Source organism: Dendrobates tinctorius, unplaced genomic scaffold (assembly GCF_039654945.1).
Source record: "Dendrobates tinctorius isolate UK_male_01 unplaced genomic scaffold, ASM3965494v1 ptg000147l, whole genome shotgun sequence".
In the NCBI taxonomy this organism is placed as follows: domain Eukaryota; kingdom Metazoa; phylum Chordata; class Amphibia; order Anura; family Dendrobatidae; genus Dendrobates; species Dendrobates tinctorius.
In genome coordinates this window covers 761,631-783,854 of record NW_027361814.1, presented here as the reverse complement: position 1 = coordinate 783,854, position 22,224 = coordinate 761,631, and the positions used below count along the sequence as shown (strand labels likewise).

The window sequence follows — 22,224 nt, the reverse complement described above, 5'->3', positions numbered from 1 at the left end:
GTCAGCTGCCAATACAAAGCTGACATCAAACCTCAATAACCAATACCCACTTGCCAACGCACCAGGTCAAGTGGGAAGAGCGAGGCTAAGTGCCAGATTTGGAGAATTTTATGGTTTTGTCATTTCTCGGGTGGCTGAGAGGTGATGTTTTTAGTCTGTGATGGGGACAATATCCATGGCCCCTTCCTAGCCTATTAATTTCCGTCCACAGCCTTTGCTAGTTATTAATAATAGGGGGAACATAGTCGGTCCATTTTAAGTGTATGTTCTCTTATATTTTGAGAATATGTATTCTGGACTGAAATCACAGTGAGAAATATCCATAAAACTGCAGCACATTGCTGTAAATAGGAAATCTATGTAGCCACATGTGGACTAATCTCTCAGAATTGGCCTATTCCACGTGTGGGTCAGCAGAAGTTTATAAACTGCAAATCTGACATAAAAAAACCTGACGATCTCAGATTTCTGCTGCCAATTACTCTGCAAATCTACAGTACATACGGTAATTTTTTTTACACATAAAATCGGCCCTGTGGAGGGCGGTTCACAACCATGACAGACAACAAAAAAACATTTAAGGAGTTGTACCCTTTCAAAAAAACTTTTTTTTAACATTTAACAGTTAACTGTGAAGAAAAACAAAACAAAAACTATTATGTACAGTTATTTATAAAACAAAAGGAGCATTACTTACCCTCCTGTGGTCCAGACCATCGTGTGAACCGCTGCCCCAGGCTCTGATGTTTGGCTGCAGCGGTGATGTCACGTCGATGAGCTCAAAAGGAGAGGTTCGTGCAACCTACACGGACAGAGCTTAAAGACTGGCTGCAGCGAAGTCGACATAATTTCACCACTGCAGCCAAACAACAGAGACGGTAGCAGTGTTTTTTTTTGTTATAGTGTTGAAGCCTATGATAAAAATAACTGTATAAGGTTCTGAAAAACAGGAAAAAAATACTTTGTGGCACTGATGGTAAAAAACGAACAAAATAAAACTGGAATTCCGCATGAAATGTAAGGCTGGTTTCACATTTGCGTTTTTTTTCGCGGTATTTTAGCGCTAAATAGCGCATGCGTTTATTTTTCCTATACTTTGCATGGGATGCGCTTATGTGCGCATACACATGCGTTTGTACGCGTTTTACCGCGCATGCGTTTTTTTGCGGTATGCGCTCGGGCGCACAAAATGCAACCTGTTGCATTTTTTGGTGCGTCCGACTTGCCTCAAAAAAACGCATGCACGCGCAATGCGTTTTTTTACAGCAAGACACCCATTATAGTCTATGGGTGCGCATATGTGCGCATTGGCATGCTTATGTATGCGTTTTTTTGCACATGCGTTTTTTTTTGTTAACCATGGAATTTAGGGGTTTGGGTTAGAGTTAGGGTTAGTTAAGGGGGTTTAGGGTTAGGGTCAGGGTTAGTTAGGGTTTAGGGTTTGGGTTAAGTATGGTTTGGTTAAGGGTTAGGGTCAGGGTTAGGGTCAGGGTTAGTTAGGGTTTAGGGTTTGGGTTAGGGTTAAGTATGGTTTGGTTAAGGGTTAGGGTCAGGGTTAGGGTTAGTTAGGGTTTAGGGTTTGGGTTAGGGTTAAGTATGGTTTGGTTAAGGGTTAGGGTCAGGGTTAGGGTTAGGTTTAGGGTTAGGTTTAGGGTCAGGGTTAGTTAGGGTTTAGGGTTTGGGTTAAGTATGGTTTGGTTAAGGGTTAGGGTTAGGTTAGGTTTAGGGTCAGGGTTAGTTAGGGTTTAGGGTTTGGGTTAGGGTTAAGTATGGTTTGGTTAAGGGTTAGGGTCAGGGTTAGGGTTAGGGTCAGGGTTAGGGTTAGTGTGAGGGGCCACCTAATGTTGGAAAAAAACGCAAACGCGGTAAAAACGCACTAAAAACGCATACAAACGCATAAAAACGCTGCGTTTTTTTCATGCATGCTCATAAAAATGCTTGAAAAAAACGCAGCAGTTGTATGCTTTTGTATGCGTTTTTTCAATGCGTTTTTTTGCGGGAAAACGCACTGCAAAAAAAAGCAAGTGTGAAACCAGCCTAAGATTTGTTTATAAAGGATGTCCGCTTGGCGGTAAAAATTACCATCTTGGGCCTTGGATTTATCCAGCCAGGCTTCACATTGTTATATATTATCAAAGGAAACCTTTTTGCCACAAATAATTTCTTATCATTCTATTACATCAGCTTTTGGCTCCATGGCATCTACTTTTTACTGACAGCGACATTGTGTCAGACTCTACCTCTCCCATTATGTCCCATTGCCAGGGTTTGACTCCTACATCCAGACCACTGGACAGGCCGACACCAACCACCTGAATAGAGCTTATCTGTAATACCAGACTTGACCTATAATCAATAGTGGTGCTATTTCTGGGAACAAAAAATACAAAGCCTTTTCTGGTGCAAACAACTTCAATTAAGCGTTTGTTGGCTTTGGACAATCCCTACTTGTTAAAAGAATCTTTGAAAATTTCCCAGCAGCACCTATGCAGGGGATTAAGGCTGTGTGCGCACGCTGCGGATTAGGTGCGGATTCATCCGCGCGGATTTTGTAAAATCCGCAGGTCAAAATACCTGCGGTTTTACCTGCGGATTGCTCTGCGGTTTTGCCCTGCGGTTTTTCATCTCCTCAATGGAGGAGATGGCAAACCGCAGGAGAATCCGCAGAAAGAATTGACATGTCAATTCTTTCTGCGGATTGAAAACCGCAGATAATCCGCGCGGAAAATTCCGCACCGTCTGCACTGCGGTTTTTGATTCCCATAGGGAATCATGGTACTGTACACCGCAGCAGAAACTGCTGCGAAAAATCAGCAAAATCCGCAGCGTGTGCACACAGCCTTAGGGTATAGCAAAGTAGTAATTAAAATCACTGAGTTATCTGTGTAACGAGGGACAGGACAAGTTCTTCCAGTGAGAGAGACATTCTATGTAATGGCTGAGAGATGAGGACCCCACTGCTCCAATGACGTCCAAGGAAAAGGGTTTACCAATCCGGAAGATCCCTTTAAAGTGATTGTCGTTATCTACTGACTTGATTTTGCTATAAACAGGCATAATGCGGAGTATATAAAGAAAAGGTACTTGCTGCCCAATACCCAAGTATAAAATACTGTCAGTCATCAGTTACAAGGCAATAGAGCTGGAATTACAGAGGCTTTAGATCCACAAATAGCATTGGTCAGTAGCCAGTTACGGGGGGGAAAGAACTGTAGTGATAGATGCTTCAGATCTACAAACAGCTACAGGGGAATAGAGCTGGAGTGACACAAGTTTCATACCTAAAAATAGAAATGGTCAGTCATCAGTTATGTGGGAATAGAGCTGCAGTAACAGAGGCTTCAGATCTAAAAATAGCTAAGTGGGAATAAAGCTGGAGTGACAGAGGTTTCAGATCTACAAATAGCAATGGTCAGTCATTAGTTAGAGGGAAATATAACTGTAGTGACAGAGGCTTCAGATCTACAAATAGCTATGGGAGAATAGAGCTGGAGTGACAGAGGCTTCAGGTCTACAAATAGCAATGGTCAGTCATTAGTTAGAGGGAAATATAACTGTAGTGACAGAGGCTTCAGATCTATAAATAGCTATGGCAGAATAGAGCTGGAGTGACAGAGGCTTCAGATCTACAAATAGCAATGGTCAGTCATTAGTTAGAGGGAAATATAACTGTAGTGACAGAGGCTTCAGATCTACAAATAGCTATGGGAGAATAGAGCTGGAGTGACAGAGGCTTCAGGTCTACAAATAGCAATGGTCAGTCATTAGTTAGAGGGAAATATAACTGTAGTGACAGAGGCTTCAGATCTATAAATAGCTATGGCAGAATAGAGCTGGAGTGACAGAGGCTTCAGATCTACAAATAGCAATGGTCAGTCATTAGTTAGAGGGAAATATAACTTTAGTGACAGAGGCTTCAGATCTACAAATAGCTATGGGAGAATAGAGCTGGCGTGACAGAGGCTTCAGATCTACAAATAGCTATGGGAGAATAGAGCTGGAGTGACAGAGGCTTCAGATCTACAAATAGCCCTTCAGCCTCAACTGCAGATCCCTGCAAAAGCTGATTTTTAAGGAACGGACTGGACATGCAAATGTATTGTTGGACTTGTGTTTAAAAGAGCTACAAGCAAGTATAAGTAGTTTGGGGGATGAAATCCTGCTGACAGATTCCCTTTAAACCTTATCTGCTGACTTCACAGAAACTGATGAGCGCTGGGAGTGGAGCCAAAGATACAAGGCCGATATTAGGCATCCGGGGAGTAGATCTAAATTTTGTTTAATATGCAACAACAACATTACTTGAGCTTTGTAAGCTAAACAGCTGTATCATGTCTCAGTCCTGCAGAAATGTGACAAACAGCTGGGGCAAATATTGTGACCTCACGAAATGTCAATCGCCATCTGTAAGACTCAAGTCTTCACTAAGCTCCTCGATCCGGGGTTTAACAGAAGTGAGTTATCTGCCACCTTGGAATATAACCATGTTGTGTGATTTGCATATGTGAAATACAGAAACAAACACGGAGGACTTGGCACATAAGAAATCCATATGGTCAGCAGTTATGACGGCTGCAGATTAGCCATCTCTCCGCAGTGTCGCAGGGGGTAGAGGCATTTATAGGAATAGGAAACAGAGAAAATATCATTATCTCCCTTTCTCATTTCCTTTCATTTAATTCGATTTTGTCATTTACTAGAAATTAAAGTACAGATAAGAAATGTCAGCCATGTACGAGTTCCTCCTCTTCCATATTGTCCTATGTCTGGCTGTAAGACAACTACCTGCAGCAGGACAAGCTGATATGTAAGCCCCAACAGCTCAGCTTCTGTCTGGCCACAAATCCTACAGTTGACATGTCATGGCATCCCCAGGTAAAATCAGGTGTTTTATCAGAGGTCCTCCAAAACCTCATCATTTATGACTGCAAAATATTACATACCCATCAGAGCCTGGTCTTGAAGGTGTGCTGTCTGATGACATGGAGGATACAGAGACGACGGATAAAGGCCTGGATTGTGACGGCATGGTAAAAGATCTAACCATAGATCTGGGCCGGTTCCCCAGCCTGTCATCAATGCTCGAAGACTAAAAGGAAGCAAAAAAAAAAAACATATCAGTAATTTACTGTCTGTAGTACTGTATGCAGCAGAAAGGTATTCATAGCGAAGACGTAGCAGAGCTGAACTTGTCATTTAGTTATCTTTGGTACAGGATCACAAATTTAGAGAGAAGAAAATACCAAATATTGGTTAGAATTATCAACTTCAAAAACACAAAATCCTAAGAATTTAGAGGTAAAAGAAATTGTGTAAATTGGCTGCCTGGAATTGTATCTGAAAAGAAAGCCTGTGAGTCCTGCATTCCTCCACCCAGTTTACTAGATCTGAACACAAAGCAATAGGAAAAGAGGTCAATCACTGTGTGGCTCTCTGGCTTTCCCTTTATGCACGCAGGGCTCTCCGGCTTACCCTTTATGTACGCAGGGCTCTCAGGCTTTCCCTTTATGTAGGCAGGGCTCTCAAGCTTTCCCTTTATGTAGGTAGGGCTCTCCGGCTTTCCCTTTAAGTAGGCAGGTCTCTCCCTTTATGTAGGCAGGGCTCTCCGGCTTTCCCTTTAAGTAGGCAGGGCTCTCCGGCTTTCCCTTGAAGTAGGCAGGGCTCTCCGGCTTTCCCTTTATGTAGGCAGGTCTCTCCGACTTTCCCTTTAAGTAGGCAGGGCTCTCCAGCTTTCCCTTTATGTAGGCAGGTCTCTCCAGCTTTCCCTTTATGTAGGCAGGTCTGTCCGGCTTTCCCTTTATGTAGGCAGGGCTCTCCGGCTTTCCCTTTAAGTAGGCAGGGCTCTCCAGCTTTCCCTTTATGTAGGCAGGGCTCTCCGGCTTTCCCTTTATGTAGACAGTGCTCTCCGGCTTTCCCTTTATGTACGCGGGGCTCTCCGGCTTTCCCTTTATGTACGCGGGGCTCTCCGGCTTTCCCCTTATGTAGGCAGGGCTCCCCGGCTTTCCCTTTATGTAGGTGGGGCTTTCAGGCTCTCTCTTTATGTAGGCAGGGCTCTCCGGCTTTCCCTTTATCTAGGCAGGGCTCTCCGGCTTTCCCTTTATGTAGGTGGGGTTCTCAGGCTTTCCCTTGGTTTAAGCAGGGCTCTCAGGCTTTCCCTTTATGTAGGCGGGGCTTTCAGGCTTTCCCTTTATGTAGACAGGTCTCTCCGGGTTTCCCTTTAAGTAGGCAGGGCTCTCCAGCTTTCCCTTTATGTAGGCAGGGCTCTCCGGCTTTCCCTTTATGTAGACAGTGCTCTCCGGCTTTCCCTTTATGTACGCGGGGCTCTCCGGCTTTCCCTTTATGTACGCGGGGCTCTCCGGCTTTCCCCTTATGTAGGCAGGGCTCCCCGGCTTTCCCTTTATGTAGGTGGGGCTTTCAGGCTCTCTCTTTATGTAGGCAGGGCTCTCCGGCTTTCCCTTTATCTAGGCAGGGCTCTCCGGCTTTCCCTTTATGTAGGTGGGGTTCTCAGGCTTTCCCTTGGTTTAAGCAGGGCTCTCAGGCTTTCCCTTTATGTAGGCGGGGCTTTCAGGCTTTCCCTTTATGTAGACAGGTCTCTCCGGGTTTCCCTTTAAGTAGGCAGGGCTCTCCAGCTTTCCCTTTATGTAGGCAGGTCTGTCCAGCTTTCCCTTTATGTAGGCAGAGCTCTCCGGCTTTCCCTTTATGTAGGCAGGGCTCTCTGGCTTTCCCTTTATGTAGGTGGGGCTCTCAGGCTTTCCCTTTATGTAGGTTGGGCTCTCTGGCTTTCCCTTTATGTAGGCGGGGCTTTCCCTTTATGTAGGTGGGGCTTTCAGGCTCTCTCTTTATGTAGGCAGGGCTCTCAGGCTTTCCCTTTATCTAGGCAGGGCTCTCCGGCTTTCCCTTTATGTAGGTGGGGCTCTCAGGCTTTCCCTTTATGTAGGTGGGGCTCTCCCTTTATGTAGGTGGGGCTCTCAGGCTTTCCCTTTATGTAGGTGGGGCTCTCAGGCTTTCCCTTTATGTAGGTGGGGTTCTCAGGCTTTCCCTTTATCTAGGCAGGGCTTTCAGGCTTTCCCTTTATGTAGGCAGGGCTCTCAGGCTTTCCCTTTATGTAGGTGGGGCTCTCAGGCTTTCCCTTTATGTAGGCAGGGCTCTCCGGCTTTCCCTTTATGTAGGTGGGGCTCTCAGGCTTTCCCTTTATCTAGGCAGGGCTCTCCGGCTTTCCCTTTATGTAGGTGGGGCTCTCAGGCTTTCCCTTTATGTAGGCAGGGCTCTCCGGCTTTCCCTTTATGTAGGTGGGGCTCTCAGGCTTTCCCTTTATGTAGGTGGGGCTCTCCCTTTATGTAGGTGGGGCTCTCCGGCTTTCCCTTTATGTACGCGGGGCTCTCAGGCTTTCCCTTTATGTAGGTGGGGTTCTCAGGCTTTCCCTTTATCTAGGCAGGGCTTTCAGGCTCTCTCTTTATGTAGGCAGGGCTCTCCGGCTTTCCCTTTATCTAGGCAGGGCTCTCCGGCTTTCCCTTTATGTAGGTGGGGTTCTCAGGCTTTCCCTTGGTTTAAGCAGGGCTCTCAGGCTTTCCCTTTATGTAGGCGGGGCTTTCAGGCTTTCCCTTTATGTAGACAGGTCTCTCCGGGTTTCCCTTTAAGTAGGCAGGGCTCTCCAGCTTTCCCTTTATGTAGGCAGGTCTGTCCAGCTTTCCCTTTATGTAGGCAGAGCTCTCCGGCTTTCCCTTTATGTAGGCAGGGCTCTCTGGCTTTCCCTTTATGTAGGTGGGGCTCTCAGGCTTTCCCTTTATGTAGGTTGGGCTCTCTGGCTTTCCCTTTATGTAGGCGGGGCTTTCCCTTTATGTAGGTGGGGCTCTCAGGCTTTCCCTTTATGTAGGTGGGGTTCTCAGGCTTTCCCTTTATCTAGGCAGGGCTTTCAGGCTTTCCCTTTATGTAGGCAGGGCTCTCAGGCTTTCCCTTTATGTAGGTGGGGCTCTCAGGCTTTCCCTTTATGTAGGCAGGGCTCTCCGGCTTTCCCTTTATGTAGGTGGGGCTCTCAGGCTTTCCCTTTATCTAGGCAGGGCTCTCCGGCTTTCCCTTTATGTAGGTGGGGCTCTCAGGCTTTCCCTTTATGTAGGCAGGGCTCTCCGGCTTTCCCTTTATGTAGGTGGGGCTCTCAGGCTTTCCCTTTATGTAGGTGGGGCTCTCCCTTTATGTAGGTGGGGCTCTCAGGCTTTCCCTTTATGTAGGTGGGGCTCTCAGGCTTTCCCTTTATGTAGGTGGGGTTCTCAGGCTTTCCCTTTATCTAGGCAGGGCTTTCAGGCTTTCCCTTTATGTAGGCAGGGCTCTCAGGCTTTCCCTTTATGTAGGTGGGGCTCTCAGGCTTTCCCTTTATGTAGGCAGGGCTCTCAGGCTTTCCCTTTATGTAGGTGGGGCTCTCAGGCTTTCCCTTTATGTAGGCAGGGCTCTCCGGCTTTCCCTTTATGTAGGTGGGGCTCTCAGGCTTTCCCTTTATCTAGGCAGGGCTCTCCGGCTTTCCCTTTATGTAGGTGGGGCTCTCAGGCTTTCCCTTTATGTAGGTGGGGCTCTCCCTTTATGTAGGTGGGGCTCTCAGGCTTTCCCTTTATGTAGGTGGGGTTCTCAGGCTTTCCCTTTATCTAGGCAGGGCTTTCAGGCTTTCCCTTTATGTAGGCAGGGCTCTCAGGCTTTCCCTTTATGTAGGTGGGGCTCTCAGGCTTTCCCTTTATGTAGGCAGGGCTCTCAGGCTTTCCCTTTATGTAGGTGGGGCTCTCAGGCTTTCCCTTTATCTAGGCAGGGCTCTCCGGCTTTCCCTTTATGTAGGTGGGGTTCTCAGGCTTTCCCTTTATGTAGGTGGGGCTTTCAGGCTCTCTTTTTATGTAGGCAGGGTTCTCAGGCTTTCCCTTTGTTTAGGCAGGGCTCTCAGGCTTTCCCTTTATCTAGGCAGGGCTCTCCGGCTTTCCCTTTATGTAGGTGGGGTTCTCAGGCTTTCCCTTTAGGTGGGGCTCTCAGGCTTTCCCTTTATGTAGGTGGGGCTCTCAGGCTTTCCCTTTATGTAGGTGGGGCTCTCAGGCTTTCCCTTTATGTAGGCAGGGCTCTCCGGCTTTCCCTATATGTGGGCAGGGGGAGGTCAGCTTATTCACCTCCATGCTTTCTTTAGGTTCAGTAGTGGAGGAGACATCTGACAGATGAGCAATATTATAAGAAAAATGCAACACGAAGCACAGCCCTACTTCCATTATAGAAAGTATAAGCTACAGCGTAAATCATAATTTCCTAATCCTTTACAAATTCTGAGTTTACTCTGAGTGGAAAACCTACTGTCTCCTTCCCCATCACCCTGTAGACCGTACGCCCGCGGGGCAGAACCCTGTCCCCTCTGTACCCATCTGTCATTGTTAGTTTGTTCATTGTCATTTCTATTTGTGTTTTGATGTAACCTCTTATGTATCTTATTCACCATGGAATCAATGGTGCTCGAAAAATAAAGATAAAGATCAAGCCAAGCGCCGATCCCTGTTCTTTTGCGGCTGTGTCTCATTGATGGAGCAGTTCACTTTTATATCAAAACACACATCTAAATCAGGAAAAGAAAGATCATATCCATGAGAATAAAGACGAGCGATTCACAGCAACATTTCTGCCCGACGTGATGGAGTCCGGCGCGTGGGGACGATATGACACCGGATGAAATCTTGCCGGCTGTGGAGCTTTGCGCGGTTTTGTACTCTGTCACTTGCTGATTAATTGATACCCGGTGAGCAGACAGTGGTAGGGGCACTCCATCATCGCTGGCAGGCCCTCCGCCAAGCAGGGATTAGGAAAACATTATTAAGATAACATCGGACATGTGTAACTAGAACGCCGCTCCTTTGTCAATGCGTAAAATGGAGAGCGAGGTGAGGTGACATCGTGACTAATCCTAATTGAGGTTTGTGAGATATCTCGCTGTTATATTAGTATTTAATGGACCTGTACGGGCGCCGAGGATCTGCAGCTGGACTCGGAAAGAAAAATTTTTTAAAAAAAAGCAACGCTCATTATAATACCCATCTGTGTGTGCAGACACCAACCCAAATATTGGATCACGCTGCCTGGCAAAGCTGCCATCAGATTTGGTAACAGATGCTCAGCAGATACGGTCCTGTCTGATAAATACAAATAATACGAAACCTTAGCAAAAAAAGACGAGCTGGGAGAAGACAAATTAGCAGAGCTCGGTGTTAATGCGCCATTACCGGACATTACACACACTATAACGCTATGTCGCATTCGGCCAGATAATGAATTATTGCTGCATTATTTGCTATAGACATAGCGGGCAGAGAATTTTGGGGAAAAATGGGCCAAAAAATTGTAATATATTACATGCACCAAATTTATTATGATTTGCACAAAAAAAAAAAAAAAAAAGAATAAAAAGAAAAAAAAAAAAGAAAAAAAAAAAAATAGGTGGCTGAGGTCAAAAGTGAGACAACTTTATTACTAGTCACTTATGGTGCAAAGCGCAGGGAATAAATGCCACCAAATTTATTTTTTCGTCTCAGGAGATCTGTAAGGCCATGTGCACACGTATGCAGAAAATTTCTGCATAAAAACAGGACTCCTTCCCAGAAAACACGCGTTTTTGCCGCGATTTTTGCCGCAATTTTTTTAGTGCGTCCCCAGACACACAGAAAATAGCCATGCTGTATTTTTTTTACCGCAAAGAGTTTTTTGCGCGGTAAAAAACGCATAAGAAAATGCATTAAAATGAATGGGAAGCTTCTTTTTTGCATTTTTCCCGCGGATTTTTTGGTAAATCTGTGGGAAAAACGCGAAAAAAACACTGTGTGAACACAGCCTTATATGGCCAGTAGTATGGGGTCTATATATTAGTGTAAATGTGTAGGTGCCAGCAGCTTTCCTTGCTAGACAGACTGAGAACAAGAATATCAAACCACCAGGGATAAAGTTCATCATTAGGTTGTTCTCTAAGGCTACTTTCACACTTGCGGTTTTTTGCGCTGCGCACCGTGCTCCGTGCAAACGCACATAAAAAACGCATCATGCGTTTGTGTCTGGTTTTTTAGCATGCGTTTTTTTTTAGTTGACGTGCGCATTACAATGCGCACGTCAGCGCACCCATAGTCTATAATGGGTGCTTTGGTGAAAAAAAAAACGCATTGTGTGCGCATGCATTTTTTTGGGACAAGTCGGACGCACAAAAAATGCAACAGGATGCATTTTGTGCGCCCGAGCGCACACTACAAAAAAACGCATGCGCATACAAACGCATTGTATGCGCACCCATGTAAAGTATAGGGGAAAAAACGCATGCGCATACAAACGCATGTGTATGCGCACCCATGTAAAGTATAGGGGAAAAAAACGCATGCGTTTTTTTGCGCAAAAAGACGCAAGTGTGAAACCAGCCTTAGGAAAACCCCTTTAAATGACACTTGGTTCTGCTATATATAACGCTCAGATTACAGCTACATTTATCACCTATCCAGAGGAGAGAGGACTAGAGTTGAGCGACTTTGGTCGGATCGGGTTTCATGAAACAAAATTTGTTTCAGATGAAACTGGTCAGACTAGGGCAAAAAAAGTCAGTTTCGTCCGAAACCCGACCCCAATGCAAGTCAATGGGGAATAAAAGTCGGCATTGAGCGGATGACATTCTTCCACTCAATACCAACTTTTATTCCCCATTGACTTGCATTGGGGTCGGGTTTCGGACGAAACTGACTTTTTTTGCCCTAGTCCGACCAGTTTCGTCTGAAACAAATTTTGTTTCATGAAACCCGATCCGACCAAAGTCGCTCAACTCTACTTATGACTTATTACTAAGGGCCCCATCATAACGACCTCCAGTGATCACTAGGACAGGGGTCCCCGATCCCGCCTTCCTCTACACTATGGTTGGATTTTATATAGTGGCACGGTCGATCGTGATTCATGGTCTATGAGACTGGCAGACAGGTGACTATATCTCTTGAAGGGGCTGTACCGTTTGAAATATTTTGCTCCTAAGGCTCAGGGAGGCAAAAAAAAAAACAAAACAGAGCTTTAGCTCACACTCCCAGAAACCAACCTCACCACTCACCACTGCTCTGTTCGTTTTTGATCGGCAGCAGCAGAGACCTCACGCTAACTGTGCTGCAGTCAATCACTGAGCTCAGTGGCTTGTGCAATCGACATCGGCAGTGGTGCTGAGCTCAGTGACTGACTGTAGCACTGTTGTGACATTACCGCTGCAGCCAATCAACATTCGCTTGTTCTTGTGATCAGACGAGAAACATTCATTCATCGGGAAAATCTCTCTAACGACACTGGGTATAATTACCAACACTGGCGACCCCTGGGTAGTCACGTCTTGGATTGACCAGGCAAATATGAGCCGGAAAATACCTTAACATTTCATACAATTTCTAATTCAGGTCGCAGAGCCTTATACCCACCAGAGTCCGGACGCCATATTGCTTCTCAATTTTCTCTTTCAGTTGCTTAAAACAAGCCTCCATTCTCTCGTGGAAAGGCCTCAAGGCTTCTGTGACCTTTTCTCCATGGATGCGTATTCCCTCTGCAAGGAATGGAACCTAAACAGATAACGAGAAATACATATAAAAGGCTAGAAGAATGCAAAAAGAGATCAGAATATACAAAGACAATCCAAGTACACCATATACATTGTGTATTTTTTTTCCTGTATGATCCATTATCTTCTTTGGAAATGATTGGGGCAAGCGAGACCAAGAGCTGCTTCTCCTGACGGCCCCATAGGTATGACGCACAGATCCAGATGAGCATTTATTAATGGTGAATAATGACGAGTGATTGTAAGACATCAGCTCTTATGGAGCAGGATGTCCGCACCATGATGTATCATATATAATGCGGAAAAAACAATTTTCTGTTCCCGCTGCTAATCACCAAAGACTTTTCTTTTTTTAGTCTGCACGGATAAGTTTAGTTAATCGCTAAAAAAATTCTAATAAATATTAATAGTTTTTCTATAAGGATTATTATAATTTAATTATTATAACTAAATTATTATAAATTGTTTAAGCAATTATTATTTAAATGATTACAAATCATATAAGAATAACTAAAAGCTAATTATAGTAATACCATACTATTATACTAATTATAATATTTATAATGATCATTATTTAAGAATGTAATCTAATTATATTTATTATAATTGAATTAATCAAATAATTTATTCAATTCAACTATTCATTATTAATATAAAAAATAAGGATACGTAAATGCTAACAAAAATTATACATTAATCACAATCTTCACTGGCTGCTCCTTTTTTGTAGTGCTAACCATGGTAAAGGGGTATAATTCCCATGGCTCAGTGGTTAGCACAGATTCCATGCAGCCCTCAAATTCGACAGAGTGACATTTGCATGGAGTTTGTATGGTCTCCCCGTTTTTCATATGGGATATTTTTGGAAATGGAAGTACGCAGAGGAAACCTATGAGGTTGATTGCCTTCCTGAGAACAGGAGTCTGATGTGTGTTGTATTGTACACTCCAAAACTGCACTCACAATTCAGCTGATTGGGATTGGAAACAAATAAAAAAAAAAAAAACTTGCCGTCAGACACGGCGCACCTAAAGTTTAGCTAAGGACAATTCGTTTTTCCTCTATTAGATTCCTGTACAATGGCTGATGTAAAAAGCAGCGAGTCAAACACATATACTGGGAGAGTTAAAGAGTAACCGTCGTTTTCATTTTTATTTCATAAATCAATAGTACACAGAAAAATAAGCAACTTTGTAATATACCTAATCAGAGAAATCTGCTTCTTTCCTCTCCTGTACTGATCATTTCCTCTCAGTTAAATTTGCTTTCAGTGCCGACAGACTAGTTACATTACTGAGATAGGAGGTGACAGTTGGTTGCTTTTCAAATTCGATGGCGTGAGGAGCTAGAGGCAGACACAGACATTCCGCTGCTGGCTCCATAGAACTTCATGAGCACCAACTGTCATCTATCTCCGTAAAGAGAAAATCTGTATTCAATGAAGACAAATTTTTGAATTGAGAATTTTGAGAATAAAGTGATCAGTCCAGGAGGAGAAAGAATGAAACTGAAAAGGGAGAAGATTCAGATTAGATATTAGGAAAAAATTTTTTGATGGTGATCAATGAGTGGAACAGGCTGCCACGAGAACTGGTGAGTTCTCCTTCAATGGAAGTCTTCATACAGAGGCTGGAGAGACATCTGTCTGAGATGGTTTAGCAGGGGGTTGGACATGGAGGTCCCTTCCAACTCTAACATTCTATGAGGCAGATTTCTCTGCTAAAATAAGATATAGTACAAAGGTTTTTTTTTTTTTAATTAAAAATGAATAAAATAACGATTACTCATTAAGCTAAAAAAAAAAGCAGAATTGGCAACACAGACACAGTGTGACTAGAAGTCATCACTTTGTGTATCAGCTGATAATTGCATAATGAAATATTGTTTTTTAATGTACAACAGTATTTAGAAAGTTGTCAAAATTGACATTTAAAACCAAGCTCATACATATTTCCCCAAAAATTACATTGTTTATTTAAAGGGGACCTGTCACCTGCCACAATAAATGTATAATTTTATTACCCGGTATAAATACCGCAGTTCTCCTGAATCCAGCGTCGTTTTTCATTTTTTCCTGCTCCTCTCTGTTCCTGAGATATGGCCTCCTCTTCCCTGATATAAATCTAGTCTAGTTAGCCAAGTGGGTGTAATCTTCCAGAAGACGCCCACAGAGGAGAGTGGATGACCAACCCCCCTTGGCTAACAAGACTAGATGTACAAACAGAGAAGAGGGGTGAGTATCTCAGGAACGGAGAGGGTCAGGAAAAAAAGAAAAACATCGCCGGATTCAGGAGAACGGCGGCATTTACACCAGGTAAAAACAAAATGGGACAAGTCCTCTTTAAATTTGCCAGGAATTTTCCTATTAGTCCATAGCACACAGTGTGATTTTTTTTTAACTTTGCATAATGGAGTATTTTCCCTTTTAATACGCAGGACCTTATTGGTATGAAAAGCAATATATATATAATATATACATCTCTGTATCTGTTGGCCTGTATATATCATGTGCAATAATAAACAGCTTCCATTGAAATGACGGGTAAATGTCCGACGGGCCGAACAAGACAATGCGGCTCCTTCTCCTTTGGTGACAAGGAGACTAAGGGATAACTATTCATGGCGCATATGAAATTATCAAATGTCAATGTCAGATTTGCTACTGTAAAGCTGATAAATGCCACGGAAAAGTGCATGCCACGCGGATGACGCAGCTGCCCACGAGCTGTCAGCTCAGAGGCCGAGCTGTCTCTTGGGTGCCTGCCCCTGCACTGGGTAATTACAGCGAGTTTTTACCTGCCATGCAATCAGATCCTTGACTTTTTCAATTTTATCCAGGTCCTCTGGGTGTTCTTGCATGTATTTCTCAGTAAAGAAAGCCTGGTGAATATAAACAGGATTGATTACAGCCGCTTTCATCGATGCGAGTCACTTAAAGGCAACTTTCATCATCATCATCATCATCAGTTATTAGTTTATCAATGTGTAGAAACAGAAAAAAAAATTTGCAATACGATCCCCCTATCGTTTTAGGTATAGAGCTCTGTGCAAACCTATGTGTTTCTATGGTAACAGACAACAAACCCTGTAGTCATGCCTTCTTCCATCGGTTTATGTTGAGATATATTCAGTAAGTGCTGAATATTGGAAGCCAAGTTTAAAAGGATTTTTCCGGATTTGGAAAGCCCGCGCAGTATAAAAAAAACAAACAGAAACTGCGCTTTAGTCACCCTCCTCTGGTCCAGTGTCAGCCGTTCCCAGCAACTGTTATTATCTGCATTGTAGACGTCATGCTGACAACACTGCAGCCAATCGGTGTGCCCAAAGCTGCTCAGAGACGCTGAGCTCACCGACTGGTTGCAGCGCTGTCCAACATGTCGCCGCTGCAAAATATAACAGGCTCAGAGCAGTGGCGAAGACTCAACACAGGACCCGGAGAGGGTGAGCGAGGCCAAGTATTTTTTTTTTTTAATCTAAAAAAAAAAAAGACAAATTCCAGTTGGGGAACACGGGTTTCCCAAAATCAGAAAACCCCTTTAAGGTTATGTTCCCGCATGGCGTTTTTGCTACTTTTTTTTCTGCAGCAAAAACAATAGTGTTATCAGGAAATATGGTGCAATTTTTTTGTTTTAATGGGATAAAAACGCTGCTGAAAAGAAACGACAATCCAGGGATCGCCTGGGAAGTATTTTTGTTTTCTCAGAACCCTTAGAAACGGGTTTAAAAAAAATAAATAAAAAATAAAAGCAGAACTTTCATCACCAATCCCAGAGCTCCTTTCCCAACAGCGCCCCAGTTCCTCAATGGTCCTTACTTTATGTGATGACATCCGGACTCAGAGACTTGTGACCACTGCAGCCACTCACTGACTGTAGCTGGTAACCACTGCGTGGAGTGATTGGCTGCAGCAGTCGCACGTCCAAGTGTCAGGACCGCATTGCTGCAGCAGGAAATAGGGACCATAGTGAGAATAGGTAACATTGAAAACGGAGCAGCTGGGAATCAGTGAGGATTTTACAAAAAATGTCTGTCTGTGAGGCAGTCCCTTAAGCTTACAGCAAGTGACAGAAATATGAGCCCATGGGTTTTCTTGCCGGATTAATTTGTAGGATGATTTGGATGCAACCACGGAAATCAACATACAAAATGTGTCCCAATATTAGAAAAAAAAAGCGGATTTCATAAAAACCTTAAAAATAACCAATTTTGGAATAAATCTAGAGTCTCAAAAATGTTACAAAAACGTCTTATCGTGGCAGGTAAACCGAGCGATGGTTTTGGTTTTTGTTCCTTTTCGGCCATCTCACCTTTTCATAATTTGCGAATCCTCCCATGACTGCGGGGTCCACAATACCGTTCAGTAGTAAGGACAGGGGGTTGATGGGCAGGTTGGGGTCGTTCATGTGCTGCTGCACCATGTCGTTGATTTTCTCATTGGTCAGCTGCATCGTCTCGATGGCGTTTTCCAGTGGGCTGATTTCCACCTGTCGTACAGGAGAAAAAGGGGCAAATACATAATATCGGAGAGAGAGGACCTAAAATGTGAGTATCACATTCCCACATCTCTCCATGGAACCCTATATGTACGGAACACCGATTAGCGGGGACATACTGTCATTGTAGACCTAGAAATAGGTGTTTGGTGTTCTGTTACAGATGTAGCAGAGCTAAAGCTGTCATGTGGCACAACATCACAATGTCTTACCATATTCACAGATTTCACTTCAAACCATCGCAGGATCCCAGGAAGCTTGTAGGCTATGGAAAAGGTCGTTCTCTCAATCCACATATTCTAAGCACGGAACAAAAAAATAGATTAGCCCACACGATCTGGTGAAGACGCCATGAAGGACATTTTCACAAGTCCTGGAAGTTGTATCGTTGTCTTTCACGTTTCAAACGGTGACTGGCTGGAGCTTCTCTCTGTATCTACAGGCCCGTACCTTACTGCAGCCCTTTACTTTCTCCCTGCCGATCTCAGCTGCAGGAGGGTGAGAGATCTTGCAGCAGAGATTGGCAGGGAGAAAGTAAAGGGCTACAGTAATTCCAATGTCTTCCTATTCTACCTTGTTTTCAAATTAATGACTAATAAACATCAAACTCTGAATGAAATGAAACTAGTAATCCCATCTCTATAAAAAAAAAGAGAATACCCCATTAAAATAATCTAAATTCTATATTTTTAATAATAGGGACAAATGTAAATTTACTGTGGCAGGTATCGTCCGGGGATTACTGGAGCAATAGTTTAACGAGGTGTTTCTGGGCTATACAAGGATGGCTCTTCTAAGATATGTCATTATGATTGGTTGGACCTCTGGGACCACCATAGAATGAAGGTTTATTTTTTTCCCCTGCATAGGAGCCCCCAATCACCAGCTATAAAGGAAACCTCAGCTGGCCCCACTAGGGGGCGCAGCACTAAGACCCCTTCATTATCAGCCCCATACTCATGGGAAAGTGAAGGCATTCCCTATCAGCTTGCTATCACTTCCTAACATCAGAAAACCATTTTAAATGAGTGAGATTGACCTAAAAGAGAAGGTGTAATCAACCCATATGGGGCGCAGACTTGATATACACCGCCAGAAACACCTCTTTATATAATCCGACAATGATTACTGTATTTTTGTAGAACTAATTGTGACCGTCCGCACATCCGCCATCCCCAAAATAACAACATCGGGCTCCCTATCTGTACGGCACAAATGGAAATGACAGTATTTACGGCACACAAGCTGTTTTCACTTCGATTAGGATCTAATGATCTGCAGCAATTGGCCGCTGAACTGTCTTCTTTTCACGCCAGGCAGTGTGTATAATAATTACATTTCTTGATCATAAATGTCTGTTGGGGCGATATGTAGCAGCTAAAAATCTCAGGTACTTACAGCAAACTCATTGTCAGGATCTTTTTCCCCTTTTCTGATTGGCCGGGAGTATTGAAATCGAACGACTTCATTAATTCGGTAGAAGCTGCGGGAAATCATAAGAACAGATATGGCGATCTCAAGGGTGATTGATAACAACACAGCAGTAATGTAAAGCAAATCTATCAGACCTCAGGCAGTGAGGACCCGCCTCGGACCAGTATTTCTGACACTATCAGAGGAGAACACAAATTATGGGGTCCTATATGATCGCCACTACCCAACTTGGCTGTGCCACCAGTACAGTCCGCTGAGACCTCACCCCGATTCAGATCCTCTGCTTTAAGACTGATGCTTTTCTTTGCTTTGCAAAGACTGCAGAAAAACGCAACGGATCTGGAAATCCGCAACAAATATTTAAAGATAAGGCTTGTTGGGCTGCTTTACTACGTAGCACTGGCATTTTGACAGTGCGGAGTTGAAGTTGCTCTTTCTTTTCCATTTTGACGTCTTGTTTGTTAGGCTATGTGCCCACGTAGCATTTCTAAACGCTCAGGAAACGGGTTCTCCTTCCCAGAAAACGCGCTTTTTTGATGCTTTTTTTCGCACGTCTTTTGGACTATAGGAAATAGCCAAAACCGCGGACCTAAGCGGAAATTAATGAACATGCTGCGTTTTTTACCGCAAGGCGTTTCCTTAGAGGTAAAAAAACGCATCCATTGGCACAAAAAGGCCAAAATGCATTTAAATGAATGGGATGCTTCTTTTAAGCGTTTTTGATGTGGTTTGACCCCGAAAAACGCATCAAAAACGCTTAAAAAAACGCTACGTGGGCACACAGCCTTAAAGATAAAAATCTGATTAAAAAAAACCGAATTGAAACGTTCTGCAGATATTGTACAGAAAATGGTTAGTAATTTTTGGTGGGAAAGGCGTATGGAAAGCTACAGTTCCAAAAGGCGTTACATAGACAACAGTTTGGGGTTTCTATTGGCCTTTCTGATACTTTTAGGCCAAGTTTCCACAATGAGCAGATTCTCTGTACCCAAATAAACTACAGTGGATTGTGACGATATTCACCCTCTGGCTTTTTACCTATTTTGTTACATTACAACCTGTGTTTAAACATTTTTCTAATCCAATTTGTGTGTGATATATCAGAACTAATTTGGTGAAGTGAGAACAATATAGACATAAATTAAATTCTTGGGATCAAATAACTAAAAAATGGCAGGTGCATATGTATTCATCCATTTTGCAATGAAGCCACTAAAAATTTCTGGCACAAGCAATTACCTTTATAAGTCACATGCTTAGTGACAGGACGCCCTCCTGTTTGCAATCTAAGTGTCACATGTCTGTCAGTATATACACTTTACCTTTTCTGTAAGACAACACCATTAACACCAACACCATTAAACAAGAGGCACCACTAACCCAACAGCACCATGAAGACCAAGGAGATCTCCAAACACCATGAAGACCAAAGAGATCTCCAAACACCATGAAGACCAAGGAGATCTCCAAACACCATGAAGACCAAGGAGATCTCCAAACACCATGAAGACCAAGGCGATCTCCAAACACCATGAAGACCAAGGCGATCTCCAAACACCATGAAGACCAAGGAGATCTCCAAACAGGTCCCAATCTCTGATGATCCTCTGGAGTGCCAAAAAATCCATTATCATTAGATGGAAAGAAAATGGTACCACAAGGGACCTGACAAGAGAGGGCCGCCCACCAAAACTCTCAGTCCGGGCAAGGAAGGCATTAATCAGAGAGACAGGACAGAGACCAAAGCTAACCCTGAAGGAGCTGTAGAGCTCCCAAGCAGAGATAAAGTATCTGTCCATATGACCGCAATAAGCCGTACACTCCATAGCAGGGGCCTTTATGGAAGAGTGGGCAGAAAAAGCCTTTACTTACACACAAAAATTGTAAGGCTCGTTTTGAGTTTGCCAAAAGACATGTGGGAGACTCCCCAAATGTATGGAGGAAGGTGCTGTGGTCAGATGAGACCAACATTGTTTCCATTCCATTACATAACAATTCATTATGCCTGGCCCCTTGCAGAAACCAACTATCCAAGTAAGAGATATTTGCTTCAAGGGATGCTTTCTCACTCTCCTTTTAAGCCAGTATAATGAACGGAAATTCATCGTTTACAGCATTTGACTGTTAAGATAGCCGAGTCCTGGCCACATACTAGACTTTTTTTGTAGGGTACCCTGAATATAAAATATCCTCTTTGGGTATTGATTTTCTGGTTCCCTGAATTTTTGCCCTTCTTCCTCCACTGTTGCTCCCTATCCCAGGTTTTGGGTTGGTTTTATTATTAATTTTTTTATGTAGTTTTTTAATCTATGTTGTTTTATTCATGTTTCTTCAGTTTACGTCGGACCTTTCTCTTACTCTCCCTCTGGATCCATATTCCATATTTCTATCTGGCTGTTCCATTGGCCCTAATGTTCGTATCTGCTCTATGTACGCGTTAGCCTGGACATCTGTCCTTATGGATGAATATGAGATGCTACGATTTAAGGAGACTACATGTGCTTTCATATTTATAGTGACGCTATGTTGTTTGAATTATATGTTGTCTCTTGATATATATTTCTAATTCCTATTTGTAACTGTTATTTCCATCTGATGTTTTTACTTATATATTCTTGTCCATTTGACTTGTGCCCATTTTTGTACATTACTTCAATACAAACCTACATTCATTGGTGATAGTGGTTGTGCACATGTCGCTGTCCCTGTTCGTGGCTGACATGCGGAGGAGTGTCTTCTGCCTTCCTCCGGGCTCCCGGGGATTTCTCCTCCCCTGCAGCCCGGGGTAACTTATGATGCTTTCTCCTGCATTCGGCGCTTTGGGTGTACAGCGCGCATGCGCCGCGTGAAACCGCTCTGATTGGCTTATTGGGAGCCATGTGATTAGTCACATGGGCTTAAGAAGGTCCTGTGCTCACCCCCCGGCATACTTCCCTTGAGAAAGCGTGCTTCTAGTCACGCGAAACGCGCGTCGGGTGTTCCCCTCACCTGGTCCCGGGTCCACTCAGCCTCTATCCTTAGATCTGGTAAGACATTGCTCTTATACTTGACCATATGAGACTTACTTTTGCGCACTGGTTGCTATAATGGCTTCACTAGTTGGTGTAGGAGTTCTCTAACCGGAGGATGGGGAATTAGCAGACATTGCTAATTCACCTGGCTGTGGCTATATTTGCATTCAAATTACACATACTGTCTTGCTATTTGATATTATGTGGCTGGGTGTTTCCCCCGGGTTATTCTGTCTTCTACCATGTGGTGTTGCTTTACTTTGTGTCTGTACAATGTGATACATATGTAAATTAATAATTATTCACCCAGTTACTCTCATTTCCTCCTTGCATGCATATCTATTGGAGTGGGTGCTTTAGGTGCTCTTTTGTTTAGGGTGGCTACTTATAGCCTTACCCCCTATTTTTGACATAGTGATAATGTCACTGAGGTCTTTGCATTTAATACTAGACTATTGGTTGCTACAACCTTAGCCCACGATTCCCAGAACAACGAAAATCTCGACCAATAACAATAGCACGCAACAAGTCCTTTATCGTTCCTACTGTTAGGACATGGAACCATGTCGACCTGAGATATGGGATAGTTCTTGTTGTTTCCATGGATACACCTTAACCCTATCCCCTTCACAGGGTCTAGCAAATACGGAAATGTGGCCCTTGCCAGGGTCCCGTCACTTGGACATCATTCACAGTCACCGGGCATTCCTGA

General features: G+C 43.6%; 1 protein-coding gene across 1 annotated transcript in view; it reads right to left on the bottom strand.

The window, feature by feature from the left end:
• DOCK1 (dedicator of cytokinesis 1) overlaps positions 1-22,224 on the bottom strand; it is a 495,500-nt gene that overhangs the window by 11,463 nt on the left and 461,813 nt on the right. Inside the window, exons 43-48 of the mRNA XM_073546335.1 lie at positions 18,466-18,550; positions 17,280-17,366; positions 16,882-17,058; positions 15,371-15,454; positions 12,438-12,575; positions 4,944-5,089 (exon numbers count right to left, since the gene is read on the bottom strand). Coding sequence (XP_073402436.1) covers positions 4,944-5,089; positions 12,438-12,575; positions 15,371-15,454; positions 16,882-17,058; positions 17,280-17,366; positions 18,466-18,550 — 717 coding nt within the window. The remainder of the gene's footprint in view (positions 1-4,943; positions 5,090-12,437; positions 12,576-15,370; positions 15,455-16,881; positions 17,059-17,279; positions 17,367-18,465; positions 18,551-22,224) is intronic.